Source organism: Strix aluco, chromosome 2 (assembly GCF_031877795.1).
Source record: "Strix aluco isolate bStrAlu1 chromosome 2, bStrAlu1.hap1, whole genome shotgun sequence".
Classification (NCBI taxonomy): Eukaryota; Metazoa; Chordata; class Aves; order Strigiformes; family Strigidae; genus Strix; species Strix aluco.
Window position 1 is genome coordinate 72,602,383 of NC_133932.1, and position 16,787 is coordinate 72,619,169.

At 39.9% G+C, this 16,787-nt stretch overlaps 1 protein-coding gene across 2 annotated transcripts in view; it reads right to left on the reverse strand.

Annotated features, from left to right (window-relative positions):
• The window catches only part of COL4A2 (collagen type IV alpha 2 chain), a 146,272-nt gene that overhangs the window by 29,035 nt on the left and 100,450 nt on the right, over positions 1–16,787 (reverse strand). For both annotated transcript variants that reach the window (XM_074815315.1, XM_074815316.1), the window contains 15 exons: positions 16,382–16,417; positions 15,674–15,715; positions 15,079–15,153; positions 13,628–13,672; positions 12,369–12,431; positions 11,571–11,615; positions 9,177–9,230; positions 8,848–8,914; positions 7,373–7,474; positions 6,811–6,966; positions 5,675–5,767; positions 5,210–5,376; positions 2,355–2,427; positions 2,163–2,269; positions 768–969 (listed from right to left, as the gene is read on the reverse strand). In XM_074815315.1, coding sequence (XP_074671416.1) covers positions 768–969; positions 2,163–2,269; positions 2,355–2,427; positions 5,210–5,376; positions 5,675–5,767; positions 6,811–6,966; positions 7,373–7,474; positions 8,848–8,914; positions 9,177–9,230; positions 11,571–11,615; positions 12,369–12,431; positions 13,628–13,672; positions 15,079–15,153; positions 15,674–15,715; positions 16,382–16,417 — 1,327 coding nt within the window. The remainder of the gene's footprint in view (positions 1–767; positions 970–2,162; positions 2,270–2,354; positions 2,428–5,209; positions 5,377–5,674; positions 5,768–6,810; positions 6,967–7,372; positions 7,475–8,847; positions 8,915–9,176; positions 9,231–11,570; positions 11,616–12,368; positions 12,432–13,627; positions 13,673–15,078; positions 15,154–15,673; positions 15,716–16,381; positions 16,418–16,787) is intronic.

Below are 16,787 nucleotides of genomic sequence, written 5' to 3' on the forward strand. Positions count from 1 at the left end.
TATGAACAAAGAATAGGAAAAGACCGTTATTATTTAAAAGAGAAAAATTATAAAATGCTCTCAATTCTAACCAAAATGTCTATTACAACACCTCTTATGTATTACTCTCTTATGTATTATGCATACATACAACACAAACTATTTGCTATAACATACTGGAACTCTCTACCCATATCTTAATTAGATCCAGGCCTGAAACCTAACCCTGTCAGAGTTAGGAGGCTTTGTGCCCCATGCACTGTGTAGGGTTAGCAGGTGCCTGCTCTGGCTTGAATATTCTACCAGGCATCTCGAAGTCAAGCAATAAAACTCTGAGCCTGAGCTCTTGTGAATATAGCCCTGGCATTCTTATGCTGGAAGGGATTTGGAAAGCTGCAGAGATACTATGAAGAGCTCTGAAGGATGGACACATGTTCTTCTCTGGTCAGTTAAAAGATTATGTTGGATGGGGAAGACCAGAGAAAACCACCTGTGAGTACTCCAGTGGCAGGACATTGTTTCATTGCCTCCAACTGCTTGAAACCTGAAAGATGTTATTTGCTGGCACTAACACATTCATTCATGCTATTTCAATAATACCTGACATGAAACTACTGGGACTTCTGACGTATTTCCTTCTTTAAGATTTCTGGACAACTAATACAAGCAATCTCTTTTTACCCACGTAACCCCCCACCAAATGCTACCTTTTCAACAGTGTGCCGTACAGATGCAATTCAGTAATGATCTCCCATGGCTTTGATATAAGACAGAGTGAGGTCTCTTACCTAACTGGCCAGGCTCTCCTGGCAGACCAGGCAGACCTGGAGGCCCTGGGTTTCCATCTTGTCCGTGGTCACCTGGAGGACCTGGGTACCCTTTTGGACCAGGAAATCCTTCACCCGGCAGGCCTGCTTCTCCTGGAAAGCCCTTTGGTCCTAATTCACCTGGATAACCAGGATCACCGGGGAAACCTCTGATACCATCACCCTGCGGGAAGTGAATGGAGGTGATTACTCCTGGCTTTGCTGAGAAACAAACAAAAGTCAAACAGCTGAACTACTCTCATGCATGACATCTTATAGGCAGTAATTCCTCAGGTGTTGCAGCCGAGCTCTTGAAATCAACATTGCAAATAAAATATATTTGAAATAATCTGACTTTAATTTAGACCTTATGGCACAAAAGGAATGAGGGGAGCACTATTAAAGTGAGCATTCCCATAAAAATGTCATCCCATGAACGGCACTTGAACAATATGAATCACAATCTCTCACATCTGTGGAGAGGCTTACTGCCCTTTCTGAAAAGCTGCAAGCAGGTTTTGGGGAAACCACGTGCATCATAGAGACAACATAGAGATGTTCTGGTGTGGCATTTACTTCTGAGACCTTAAGAAAAGCTGAAAGAAAAATTGCATCCAAATAGGCAGATTTTTTCTTTGTCTGCTCCTCTAAAGGTATTTCTACATTATTGAACCAACATTCACAAACATCACTAGAAAACGTTTCCATCCTCAGAAGTAATATAAAGTACCATCTTTACTGGTAGTAAAAAGCACTGTGGTCCAGATTGGACGATATGGCTCTGACTCATCTTCAAATATGATGTAAGAGCATCTCAGTGGTCCAAAACAGCATTTATGATGGGTGAGATGAATTCCTCTTGCAAGGTATTTAGTTTTTTCTTTTGCCTACAGAATGAGCTTAAAAAACAAAGACTGTATGTCTAACCTCTAGATGGCTACTATTAGTTAGGTGAGGTGCTATCAAGCATATATGTGATGACAGAACCTACGTTTTGAGAATGTAAAACTCGTAAATTTTGCTTTAATTCAGTCGTAACAAAAGCTGCTGAAATTCAGTCACACAGAATCTCTATTAGACAATGCTATGAGTCACTAATAAACCACTAATTATCACAAACTAACCAGTAATAACAAGGTGGCCTAAATGGGTTATACACTATTAGTTGTTTAAATAAAATAGAAATAAAAGTGAAAGATTGTTCTAAAAACCCTGAGAGTAAACTTGATGTTTAATATATCAGTAACCAGTAAAGCCAGTCTAGTTGTGCATCTTTATCTGTGATAGAAGGATAGCCTGGTGATCATAACCCCTCCAAATTAAATGCATTATCAATTTAGTATTGGTGAAAATGATTTAGCTTTATTTGCTACTTACTGGAAGGCCAGGCTGTCCTGGTAAACCATCTAACCCATCTCTGCCTGGGAAGCCATCTTCACCTCTGATACCAGGCAGTCCTGGATCTCCTCGAATTCCTTTGGTGCCTAAAGAAGACCTTTCATTGTGAGACCAATCTCCCATGAAATGTATCAATAATAGCAAAATATACAATATGAATTTTTACTCTACCTTTAGTAGTTATGTGTAAAGAATCTCCCTTTTCTCCTTTTGGTCCAGGAAATCCGTCTTGACCCGAAAATCCCTGGTGTTACATATATTGAAAAAAAGAAAAAAAGAAACAGAACCACTTAAGTATCAAGATTTGCATTTCCACTATGCTGCTTAAAAAAAACCAAAACCACCCACAACTCCTTAAATTTTACCGCTTTCCCATTGCTTTCTGTGAATGATTTCCTTTTTAGTAATCCCATTTTTGTGCCTGAATCTTTATTAATATGCTCCAACTAGGACCAAGGTCTATGTGGCATGGTAGGGGATCTTCTGCATGAGGATGGCATCGGGAGAGCTGTGGCCTTCCAGGAGCTAGCTAGAGTCCTGCAAACAACTACAGCTGCAGAACTGCATTGGAGAAAACATGTTAAATTCCTCAGTGCTAGCCACTAAAGAAAATGCTGTAAGCAACTCTCCAGCACCATGGAAACAATACTCAGGGTTATATTGACCTGCAATTCCTCCTGCCCACCACTACAAAAGAGGACAGCTTCATAGCTGGCAGTGGATTGTGATTCACAACACCTTTGTGAGGCTGAAAAGTAACCCTGTCTTCCTTTACCAGAGACAAGAACTTGGGCACAGAGTGATTAAGTGACCCAAACCGCAGACCTCTGGGAAAGGATTTGGTTAGAAGGGAGAGCTGGAGTTCCCTGGTCCAACTCAGCACTTGGAGCTAGAGCAGGCTGCTCAGGGCCTTGCCTAGTCAAGCTTTGAAAACATACAAGAAGGGAGATTTCCTCTCTTGCAAAGACAAACTGTGGTGAAGCTAAAGACCAGTCTCTGCCATTCTCAATCCCTTGGCATAATGCAGAATCCTCCTCCTGAACAGCCCATCTCAAAGTGTTACTGCTAGCTTCTGGCCAAGAACCTTTCAAGCACAGGACAAAACCCATGGTAGGTGTCAAGGCCAGATGTTACAAACTCATTTACCATTGACAGTTAGCTTTAGTTCTGAATTATTACATTCATGCTCACTAAAATATAAGTCACATATTAGGTTTTCCCTGGCCTCCTCTTATGGAATTCCAGGGCAGACACTGAACAAAAGGGATGTACCTGATGCATTTAGTTTTTGTTTAAATGTGTCATACATTATTTAAAAGGGTGTCTTTTGCATTACCACCTTTTATTGACATTGTCCAAGATTTTCTTGGGTGAAAAGCATGTGTGGAAACTCTCAGCTGCAGGTCATCTGAAAAATACAGGTTCACACTTCTCTAAGTCTAAAGAGGGAGATCAGATTTGAGTATAAGGATCCTGCTTTACCTGGGCTATATTTGCAAACTGCATTTTAATAGTCATTGAAGCCACATCTTTACACGACAGTAAAGATGTTTCTTTTGGACATTGCTTTTTGCAGGCCAAAAGAAATCTCAGGAACTTAATATAATGCTGAATTATTTCACTGACTATGTAACTGCACAAATCATCAGCAGTAATGCTGCATTAATAGTATGATGTTCACATTGCTATTTTTTTGTTTTCAAGGTTTCGATGTTGTGTATAATGCAATTTATCACAGAGGTTTTCAAAATGTTTTACAGCTGCTTGTAATTTCTCTTTCTCCACAGAAAAAAATACCCATTGCTTGGGATAAATTTTTATTTTCATTAAATTGATATAGATCTGATCTAGATTAAGCATATTTATTGTCTGTATATGTAAATTGTTGAACATTATTATGGAGTCACTTCTACCTGAGAATATGGACCAAGAATATTTAAGCTAAATTGTTTCACTTTGAATTCATTGCAGACCAAAAGCTGAGATAAAGTCAGGGCTTTGCTGCTGAGTGATATCTTGCTATGCTATGCTATGTCGGTATATGTCTATACTACTTTCTGTTCTACAGTAGCTTAAATTTTGGGATGAAGATACTGAAATTCTTCATTTCAAAAGCAAAAAGCCTTGCAGAACTTGCAAAATTTTAACTGAAGTTTCAACACAACTTTTGGAAAATATTTCTATCAATTTTTTCATGACTTCTAGAAAGAACAACTTTTCATAAAAGCACTTTGAATTTTCAGCAAAAAAAAAAAAATCTATTTTTTCTACCTTTTTTTGACAGCCACAATCAAGTCAAAGTTTATTTTATTTTAATTTTGAAAAATGCCAAACTTAAACTAGTTTGAGTTTGGTTTTTTGATGTTCAGAAGAGCCCAAAGCACTAACTGAAAACATTAGGTTTGCTCTGACATCTTTGCATAAACAAAATCAGTTTTGGGTCAGCTTTACAAAAATTTTAATGTAAAATCCTGAGAGATGCGATTTCCTGAAGTCAGTTCTGACTGTGAGGAACCATGATGCGGTTGGCATACCACACAGTACAGCACCTTTAAGTGTAAATAACAAGCAGGCAATTATAAGCAAAGCCCTTTTCTCAGGGTTATTGCATGGTGGGTTTTAGGCAGACTTAATGTATTGTAAACAAGAACCTTACATTTCATCAGTTTGACATACGCATCTTATTAGCAACAATCTTAAGTTACTACTGGAATTGTTACCCTTCTAGATGGTCAGATCATACTCAGTACTACAGCTGCTTGAAAGGGTTCTGCTCAAAGAGTTTTGTTTAAACAGAAAGTGGACTTCAGATTATGTGGAAATCTTTCACTCTTCCCAAAACATCCTATTTTCACCTCCATCCTAGCAACTTTTGGCTTTCAGTATTTTGTAGATAGCAAGCTGAATGCTATTCAAGTGGCAGAGAAGGAAAGAAATGGTATGTTTCATCATTTTCCATGGAGAATAGCTTGGATTTTTTTCTAGTAGGCATATAAAAATATGCAATAAAGAAACAAGTATCTCACTTTTGCTCCAGGGTAGCCAGGAATACCATGTGGTCCTTGATCACCAGGTTCTCCTTTCCTACCAGTCTGGCCAGGGGTTCCTGGAAAGCCAGGAGGGCCAGGAGGGCCAGTAGAGCCCCTTCTGATTTCATCACCCAAAAGGCATTTACTGCAATCCCCTTCTTCGCCTAAGGAAAGGATTGAAAAGAAAAGAAAGAATGCTCTGTCATAACAAATAGATGTTCAGCTGTATCCATTTTATATATAGACTTGAGAATACTTGAGTAGTTTCTCAAATACTTGAGAAAAGTACTTTTTCTTTTCCTTACAAGAAACTGACACAATGTTTCCTTGTTGTGTTAGCCCCAGATCAAATTCATCAGTCCCCGAGCATGTCATAGTTCAAGAAACTCAGGCTGAATACAACGGGAGCTTTACACAATGCATAACAGCAGGTTATCTATCGCGTTTTCTGTTATAACCTACCTTTAGGTCCTTTTCGTCCTCTTGGCCCAGGGAAACCTTGAATGCCAGATCTACCTGGGGCCCCTTCCTGTCCTTTTAATCCAAAGAGAGAACCTAAAAGTTTAATTAAATAAAAATATAAATTAATCTTCTGTAGATTCACTTTTCTTCTCTTTCCTCCCTATTCCTTTGAGCTGCACTACATTTGCCCTTTTCTGTTTCCCCTAATGTCATTTACTATCTAACCCAGCCTGTTGTTACCTACCCCCTGCCCTCTTCCTCTTTCCCCGCTTCTCACAGCTTCCCACACCTGTTCTCAGTAACTTCCTTCTGCTGTGGCAGATGATCCTTGCCATTGTTTACTCTCTCTCACCCTGAATGCCTTTGCTCCTCTCTCTCAGCACAACCTACTTTGCAGTACCACAGATCACCTGTTCTGGATCACCTCCTGCATATCCTTTTCTCCACTCCTGCTCTTGCACTGCAGTGTGGTGCTTTTTACAGAGGCACAGCACAACCTCAGTCAGAGTGGCCTCTGGAGGCCACCTGGTACAACCCTCTGCTCAAAGCCGGGCCAACCTCAAAGTTACAGCAAGTTGCTCAGGGCCTTGTCCAGCTGAGTATTGAATATCTTCAAAGATGGAGAATCTACAAGCTCTCTGGGCAACCTGTTCCAGTATCTGACCTCCCTCATGGTGAAAAAGGTTTTCCTAATATCTAAGCAGAACTTCCTCTGTTGCAGCTTGTGACCAGTGCTTTTTGCCCCTGTTGCTGTGCTCCCTAGTGAAGCATCTGGTTCCATTTTCTCTATGACCTCCCAAGAGGTAAGGGAAGATAGCACTAAGATTCCACTTAGCTTTCTCTTCTCCATGCTAAGGAAGAAATCCAGCTCCCTCACATACTTCTTGACATTCATATCCCTCCCCGGCCCAAAAAGAGACCTTCTTTTCTTTCAAATGTTGGCAGGAATGTCTAAAAACCAGGCAAACCTTTCCTTCCTTGATGAACATACAACACTTCTCCACCGTGTATCCTCCCTGCCACCCATTTAGTTTCATTCCCTCAATCTACTTTCTCACTCTGCTCTGCCAACAGCTATCTTTAAAATAAGCAAAGATGTTCCTGTGAGTTCTCATCATTTCTCCTCATGTACTTACCAGGGGATCCAGTGGGACCAGGTGGACCACGGAGTCCTGGTGTGCCGTGCTTACCCGGAAACCCAGGCGGGCCCACCTGATAAGCAGGAGATCCTAATTCACCTTTTTCGCCTTTTGGTCCTATTTCTCCAGGTAAGCCTGGCTTATCCCCATCCGCTGAAACAGAACCAGGGAAGAATTTCAGAACAATTTCTTAACAACACTGCTCAAAGAGCTGTAATGTAGCAGAAGGGAAAGTTCACACAACTGCATCTAGCATGCAAGGAAAAATGGAGATATTTAGCATAGAGCAAAAATGGTAACTGCGCTTTTCACTTGAGCAAATCAACAGCAGTTACTGAAGCAAGGCTCTGTGATTACCTCTATTTCAGTTGTTTTGCCACAGCCCCATAGAGGCCAAAGGAAAATGCTCCTGTCAGTTTTTTTCCCCCGCAATTAGTTATCTACCACTCTGCACTGCATGTTCCACAGTCTGCACATGTATTTCCCCTACCCTGACCCTGTATCAGTTAAAACTCACTATGAAGTTAAGCTGTTGGAACATGTGTTGCTGGGATATTACCATCAGAGAATCCAGGAAGACCAGGCAGCCCACGATCTCCCTCCTCTCCTGGGTCTCCCTGTAGTCCAGAAACACCTGGAAAGCCTGGATCACCTCTTGCACCTGAAAGACATCCCCAGTTCCACAAAACATGTTAGTGTGATGCTGTTTGTAACGCATAAATGCTGACTTGTGATACACTGCAGATTGCTCAATTCTTAAAAAGTAAAAATTAGAAACTTCAAGGGCTTTAGAATATTAGAATTTACAATTGTTTCTTAAAGGTAGCTTTAGAAATGCAAAAACCTCATGCTGCTTCGGTCTGAATAAAGAAACAAAGATTTCTGTAAAGCCCAAGCATGGCCTGTGACAGGAATGGTGTGGGGCCACTAAGCCCAGGAAGAAAGAGAGTATCTCTCAGCTCTTACTAATAGGCTGCTAGAGCTACATTGCTCCTGCGAAACACAGAAGACCAGCTCTCTGAGAAGAGTCCCTCCTTTTCCTACAAGAAGTTGCCATTATGACAGATGTATGATATGTGAACTGTCCTCTGCTCCCCAGTACCAAAAGCATTTGCCTGGGCCCAGCTATTGCCTGCAGAAAGTATCATGCTCTTGTTGAAGGTCAACGATACTAGAGGACATATGGTGTGTCCAGCCCCCTATCTGCTTCCTCCTCTCTCTACACAGTCTCCTGTTCCTAAAAGCCTGGCAGGTTATTCGGGTGATTTGAAGAATGTGTTGGGCCTCTTGCCCCCTTTCTCTGGGGGGCAAGAGGCCCAACCAAACTGTTCATTGTTAGACTCTCTGGCTTTCAACAAGACTAGTAAACTCAATGGTATGAGAACACAGGCTGGAGCAATGGCATGTGATCATCCTTGTTTGCTGGCACCTTCCCTGGAATAGTTTTGGCCTTGGCAACCTGATATCACCTTCTATGTGTTTCTAGTCTGGCCAGCCAGAGCCACCACAGCTCTGCAGGACTGCTGACAGTGGGTGCTACAAGCCTAGTGAAAAGATCACAAAGGAAATTTATCAATCTAAAAAAGGAAAAAAAAATCCTCTTCTATTCCTTTTTTAATGTGGGTTTTTTATTTTTCCTTTCTAAATATTAGATTATAAGAACGGTCTCTGCTGTGCTGCCATTGCTGCTCTTTACTCAGAGTCTCTGAAATAGGATGCAGAAGACAGACTCTCCCATTCTTCCTTTCACTGGACAACAAAGTCACACGCTTTCTTGCTTGTTTCTTCTCTGTGGACATAGGAATGCATGAATGCCTTTTGTATAGCAATCCATCTTCAGCAGGAGAGACAAAGAAGCCATCTGCCTGCAAAATGTGATCAGGGCACTCTTTAAGAAGGCAATTATACCTTCTGGAACAGTTTAGCAAACCACAGTTTTTTAAGGAGTTGAATTCTCAGAATTTCATGCTTTTGATCTATGTAGAAGGTAGTAAAACGCAGCTAAAATGAGCAATCTAAGCAAAGACGACATACCTTTCCTTGGGATGTGGGAAGGAAAATAGGAAACTGGTCCTGGAGGACCGATCTCTCCCGGCTCTCCCTGTTAACAGAAGTTGAAGTATCACATATAAGCACATTATTCTACAGAATTTATTTTAGAATGGAAAGATAAGCCCACGGAACACAAAGAAACAAACTTGCAAAAGCAGTGACGTAATTTTTAAGAAATCTCAGAGATTTCAAGTTAACAAACCACATAACTGATTCTACAATGATGACAAACAACGTTGTTATTACATGACAGAAAAGAAAGCAAAATAACATCTGGTTTATTGCTTTCAGCAAATGAAAGAAAGCAGTACCTTGCTTCCCCTAGGACCATAGCCACCTGGTGGACCATCAAATCCTGGAAAACCCTGTAATACACATGAAAATGGATGACTTTTCCTTTATCAGAGAGAAGAAAATTATTTGGTCTGTAGCAGCTGGCTTCCTCCAATGTTAGTGTGAAAACTATGCAACAGAGCTGAGCAGTTTGTCTCCCTGGGGTGTAGTAATTAGGGTAATACCATTAAGTTTCCTCATGTATTGATGTTCCATCTCTTGGACCAAGCCTAACTCCTGTCAAAGGCCAGAGAGACCTGCCATGGTGCAGGCTCTGTTACCCCTGGCAGTGGTGTGGATGGAAGAAGCACCTACATTCACACCATCCCATGGAGGCTGCAGGATACGGGAGGAGAAAGGGGATCTCCTCCATGTCAGTTGGCCCTGAGACACATGGGCCAGGCAGCCAAAGCACACCAACCTGCTGCAAGAAGACTGAACGAGTCTAATTCGTTATGAGTGGAAATATTTTCACTGGAATGCAAACAGCAAGCAGCAAAATAGCACTGAAGTGCACAGGTCCTTTTTGCTGTCTTCCAGGTGGCTGGAGCCAGTTTGGCCAAAAAGGTGCTCACTGGCTCAATGACAAGAACTCAGGACCAGCCCTGAAGATGCCTTCCATCCAACTCTCCCACCTCCAGGCATGTCATATCCCAGAGAAAACTTTCCATCCCTACCCCACCAAATGTTATAATATTTAAGGTCCTGGCCACTTCGTTCTTTTAAAGGTTTGCAATCTAAAACACGTGGATACATCCTACCACATGAGAGCGTATTTCAGCTGCTGGGGGTGCACAGACCAAAGTGCAGATTTCAGTGATGCTGATACAGAAGAGATGATCTTTTTTGTGTTCTTTACTCAGCTCCTTGACAACTTTTGTTTTCTATAGAAAATGTTCATATGTACTCCAGAAAAAGACTAGTGTTAAAAAGGTGAGCTTTTAGTAGAAAACACTGGTCAGATCATCAGCTGATATCGATTAATAGAGCTTCACTGAAATCAGTAGATTTGTATAATTCACCCTAGTTAAATTATTAGCTAGCTTTTTTTAAATTCAGCATCTCCCGAGTTTCACAGTGGGTACAACTCCTACACAGAACTTGAATGCTAATAACCAGCTCTGTAAGTCACTTACGCAGTTTTGAAGCACTACAAATATCACAGCTCTCAGCAAGATGCCACAAGCTGGACTGCACGTTTCAGAGACCTTTCCATAATGGCAACTGTACATCACACCATCAGAAAAGGAGCCTTGTGAGTATTAGGTGTAAAACCTCTTTACACTAGGTGGAGCTGGTGGTCTAAAAGTGAAGCCAGCAGCTTCCTAATTAACTGGGACTTCATCTGTGTGCAGATAGGACTTAAGCATCCTTCCTTCTTTCTTAAAAATCAAACCACTCAAAAGCGGTCTTTGTGAACAGCACATTGAGTAGTGTGTGTCCCCTCTCACACACACATTATACAATGATGTTCCATCCAAACCAATGTACCTTCCACTAAAATTGTTGCCAAGATTCGCCCTCAGTAAGGGGAAGCCACAGACCATTTCTGACTGGAGCATGAACCTATGTTAAGGTCAGCCAGTGGGCTTTAATGGGTTTTGCATCAGCCTCTCCATGTGCATATCACTGATAGCATATTCCCTTCCACACCACCAGATTTTGTGATCGGACTGAATAGCTGTGCAAATGTTATTTTTCGTATTTTATGTACTTTCATGTACCATGTGTTTTATGTTATTATTGTTATGCCTTGGTGGCAGGACAAATCCTTAAGCAGCTAAGGATGGAGAAGCATGGAGAAGTCATGCATCCCACAGCTATTTGAATACCTCATGGAAGTGATTTCTAATGCTGACTGAAGAAGTGTTTTTCTGAGACCAAACAGAAAGTATGAGCTCTTCTCTGTCCAACAGAATGCCATTTTAAATATTTGGGTGTGTTTCCATGGGGACAGAGATTTAACTGGTATATTTATCAGTTTCCTTCTCTTCTTCTTCTTTTGTGATATTCAAGATAACCATACATCTCAACCACATCTGCAGAAAGCTATTCAAAAAAGTGAGCATGTAGGAAGAAAATTACAGAAATCATGGTTGCCGTAATGGGAACAATGAAAATGACACCGCCCCACAGTGCTCTTAAAACATGCTCATGTTTTAAGCAAAACAGACTTTAATTATAGGGCTATTTTTTTTTCTCACTGATGAGAAAAATAACTGACCCCAAATTCCAATGATGGATGAATCCAGATGATATTTGTTAGAATACAGCTGGTGTAATTACAGGCAGAATTTGTCCTCTACAGTTTACTTTTCAGACAGATTGTCTACATATGTGTTAGAAACAACAGTCTTGTATGAAATACTCACTCTTTCTCCACTGAGTCCTGGAAAACCATTGATGCCAGGCAGTCCCTATGAATAATCAAATTAAACAATAAAATTATCAAAATAAAGTGACATCCTAACATCTAATAGTTAAGAACCATTATTATTTCTTAGATAAAATAAACCTGACATCTTGAAACTCTAACACTAACACTCAGAGTTCAGATACTTTTTCAATTAAATTCATGTATGCTGCAAACATATGAAATCTAATCTGGTGTTTGATTTTTCTCTCTTAACCAATACATTGTAAACTGACCATGAAGATTTTAAAGATGGCTGAGATTTTTTTGTAAATGTATGCTGAGTACTGTTCTCACTCTGTTAAAGCACTTTCAAAACACTGCCCAAAAAACCCCATCCACAGATGCTACAAGGTAGTAGTATTTAAATTAGCTTTTTCTGGGGGGGTGGGGTGGGGTGGGGTGTCACAAGTAACTGAAGCCAAATTCATATTTGTTAATCATGGTCTGAAGAGAGCTAAGATGGAAACAGTGAAATACATCTGTGTTGAGGACCAGGACAGGTAAGAGATGCACAAGGCTTCCCAATGATGGTACAGTGGTATCTGTGAGTCCTGTGGGGCCCTGCTCCCACTGACATTTCAAAATGGCCTTTTCGCTTTCCTGTATCAGGCAGTTTAGAGCTGGCCACAGCCTGGTGGGCTGAAGAACTATAATTTCTATAATTTGCTAATCTGTGTTTTGTTCCTGAAGGCAAATTCTCAGGTTGGATTTGCATGTTCATCTGAGTGAATTTTACCTTTAATGAGTGACTCACCCTCTGTCCTGGGAAGCCCATTACCCCTTCTTCACCTTTTTCAGGAGCATAGAGAAGTACACCCTAGGAAACATTACAAGTCAGTTCAACATATTTCTTCATTATGTGCAAAAAAATTGTAGCACTGTTTTCTGGAAGCTGAACAGGAAGAAAACATCATTGTAACACATGGAGTATCTAATAATAGCTGCATGTGAAAGAACTGTAGTCCTTAAAATTAAGTGTAACATGTTTGCTTCATTACAATAGCAGGACCAGGCCATTAGGGAGAGGACAGGGTTTCCCTCCTATCATCTCCTCCTTCATTATTTCTTCTGTGGCTGCAACTCTGAAGAAGAGCCAAAGCAATTGTTCAGCTATACAACCAATTAAGCAACTCAGCTTATGCCCAAACTGCAGCTTCAGAGAACTATTTGGCAAACACGGGCATACTGCTATCTATCCTACTATAAAAAAAACAGAAGGGAGAAACACATATCCCCTTTTGCTACATCAGCATAAAATCTACAGTTTTCCTAAAGCAGTCAAGAAAATTCTACATGTGTAAAATCTGATCAACAGCTGAAGACTGGCTAGCAACTGCACACGGAAAGCATCAGGGCTCTCACACTGCGACCTTCTCCCACAACCTTGTGGAGAAGCTGAGCAGACCATCTGACAAAATAAAACTCTACAAAATGCTCAGTGACGCATCCCTAATTGGTAAAGACTGTATTTTAAATGACTCTGGGAAGTAAAAAGGAACCACTCAATGGCAAAGCTATTTAGACAGTCTAGAGGTTGCCTGTGAGTTAACTAAACCACATTCAGTCAAGCCTGGTTGACAGCTCTAAATGATACAGCAACACATGGGATCACTGTCCAGTAATTACTCGACAGACTTAATGACCAGTGAGACCAAAAGTCTGTATGTGATGGAGAGTAGACTGAAAAGGATTGAGAAAATTTCCATATATACTTATTTAATGAAATTTAGTGGAATTTTCAAAGATCAGCAACAGTAAAGAGATTTATTAATAGTTAAAGCTAAAATTAAAAAGTGTATCAGGGAAAATCTTATTTTGGTAAACCAGTAAGAGAACAACTGATGGCACTGTAGAGTTATTACATGTCATGTTGTTCAGTTTTTCTAAAGCATCAGAGCTAGTGTCTCTGCTTATGTTGTTCCATATCTATATTGCATCATTTCAATGAAGAATGCACCTTCAGTAGTAACTCCAATATTATTATTTGTCTTTGTTCTTCTTCACTTGACTTACTGGGATTCCAGCTTCCCCTTTTTGTCCAGGTTCTCCTCTTTCACCCTAACAATAAAGAAGAAGTATTCAGATATTTTAGACATTTCCATTTACATTTCAATAATCTTCCTACAACACAAGGTGACAAATGTTTATCAAGAGAAAAAACACCACTCTTGTGCTGTTCTTTATTCATACACTTGTCATATGAAATGCAAGTTTTCATATTCTTTATTCATACACTTGTCATATGAAATGCAAGTTTTCATAAGAAGTTTTAAAAGTTTCTTTTTAAAAAAATATTTGATAATTTTTCTGAAAAGGTTTCTAGGAATGTTTAACAGTAGGGTCGACATAGCGCTTAGGGATGTGGTGTAGTTGTGAACTGTCAGTGTTAGGTTAATGGTTGGACTGGATGATCTTCAAGGTCCTTTCCAACCTGGATGATTCTGTGAATGTGAACGCCTCAGGTTGTTTCCTGGCTTGTTCATGAGTTGTCTGGGTGGTGAGTGCCTGAGTAATGCCTATAAGTAAATACACATTCTCCCATTTTTACTCACTGATTATCTATGAATTGTCTGACCAAAAGTAAGAGTTCCTGTTAGGATTAGGATGAGACAAATCACAGCCTAACGTCTACTCACTATATTGACGATAACTCCATTGAATATAAAGGCTCTCCAGATGAGTAGCTCATGTGTGGACATCTCTGCTTAGTCATGGAAATCCCAACATGTATGTTACTTAATGCAGACTGCAGACAGTCAAAGGCATTTCTAGATCTTTCAGTATCATACTAATTTACTTATCTTACTGCAGAAATTGCATGAGCCACATGAACTTTCTAACTTCAAATTCGGGATGAAAAACTACTGGTCTGGAGGTTGGTGTCTGATACATAATATACACATAATATACACATACAGGGTATGAGTACCTCTGCTCCCAGCAAGAAGCAATAGATGAGAATAAACTGCGTCTTGCTGTTGAGGATTTTGCCAATATGTATGAACAAGCCTTAATTGTAAGTATACAAATATCTGCACCATATAGATAAGTTATATAGACAAACACAATAATTCAGATAGCTCCCTAAAGATATACGTATTTTACAGGAAGAAAATTTCACTCACTGTTATGAAAAATAAGACATTGAATGATTTCTCAGCAGGTATTTCTGCCTGCAAACTGAGAAGATGTGAGTAATGGCCAGTAGTTGCATACTTCATCAAAAAGAACAAGTTTGCTGTAGGCACCTCTAGTCTGTGAGAGGCGCTTTCTGAATTACTCTAGCCACCACAGTTTCAATAAATACTCCATGATCCAAGCTATGGCAAAATAGCAGATTTCTCTTTTGATATACTGAGGTCTTCTAAGTACTATATGTAAAAGCACATTTCTACAATATTTTAGTTTTGGTACTGCAGAGCTCTTAGTTCCTTGTGTATTTTGGCAAAATACCCTGTAGTTACCTTGTGTTTGTCAGAGGGGACTCCCATCAGTTCTCTTGTAGGAAGCCCAGGTGGACCTGGAGGACCTGGGGGGCCCTGCAGGAAAAGCATAAGGGTACATTTACTAACAGTTATAATACCTTGTCAAGCTGTTGATCAGCACAGGGTCTAAGGAACTGCAACAAAAGGAGCAACACAGATTTGCCCCTAATAGGAGTATGGTTCTAAACCTCTGAATAAATTGATGGTGAGATAAATTTATTTTGTGCTGGGATTAACAGATAGCAATATGTGCTCTTGTCCTGTATGTTTCCAGAATGATGGTAAAGATTATTGCTTTATATAAAGTGGTCTGGCTCTATAAACTTCAGAAGCGTTACCTCTGTGTTGGTGTAAATGAGGACACAGCTAGACCTAGACATGTAGAAGTTAGTTCAGCTATGACACTCCTTATGGAGATTATAATTACTTTCAAAGCTATGAAGTTTGTTTTTCTCTTATAATTACATAATACAATTGCAAACTAAGAGACAATTTAAAATAGGTTCCTTTATAAATAGCAAATAACATCAACCTGTCCTTTAGTAGTGATATTAATTAATTAGCTTTTCTTTACCTGTTCACCTTTTTCTCCATAGAAGCCAAGGCCCCTGTTGCCCTGCAAAAACAACAGATCAAGAATTACTAAGTGTTCGACACAGTTTTCTAATGTAAAATTCAAATTTAAACATGCTTAAAGGCCTTTTCAGGCTTACAGGTCTGTAGGACACCACTGAAGAACTGCAATCAAATAATAGTCTAGGTTTACCTCAAAGTATTTTTATAGGTTTAGAAGTATTTTTATAGACCTAAACATTCAGAAAGACAACTCTAATTAAAATCTCATGCTACCAGTGCTTCTTACAACAGACTTTGAGTCATTCACTGAGTAATGTGAAAAGATCAAGCATTTCTTTTGCAAGTTTTTTAATAACACTGAATGTTAAATAAAAATACCTAAGTGGGCTGGAATAATGAACTCATATACTTTTTTCTGCTGAGATATAATTGAATATTGTAAAGACTGCAAGGATTCTCTGTTCATGGGAAGCTACTGTGACTACAGTAGAAAATTAAATTTGGCTCTAGAACTGGTTTAATCTTTTCAGGGTAGGCGATCCCAGTGTAAGATTAACTTCTCATGGTATGCAGCCAACACAGAAGGTCTTGTGCTACACAGCCTTTGGTGCAGCCTGTGGTTCTTTATTTTACTGCCTTCAAGTGGGTCTTGGATAAACCTCAGCAACACAAAATCAACATAAACAACTCTGACACAAAGACTTACTTGTGGTCCTGGTGGTCCTGGGGGCCCTGGTGGTCCCTGGGGAAACACAATAGGGGAGAACAAGTTGTTGCTTTCTATGCAGGAGGTCAGTTACTTTATGTCTCAAATGTAAGCATATATTTAGAAGGCAAGTGTATTCCTCAGTATTCAGTGTGCTGTCCTCACTATATTAGCTGTGTTTACTGTTCTGAAAAATACCCTCCTAAATCACATCGTAATCTTTCCTAACATAATAACAGTCTCCCAGCTTAGACCTAATGAAACCCCATTTTTATTTCAAGTAATAAGAACTTGTGCTTTTGGACCCTGACTTAGTAACATTTTCAGCTCATACCTAAAGTTAAGCACATCTTTAAGTGCTTTACTTGACTGGTGTCTTGGTACTGCATCCATCTGTAAAAGGAGT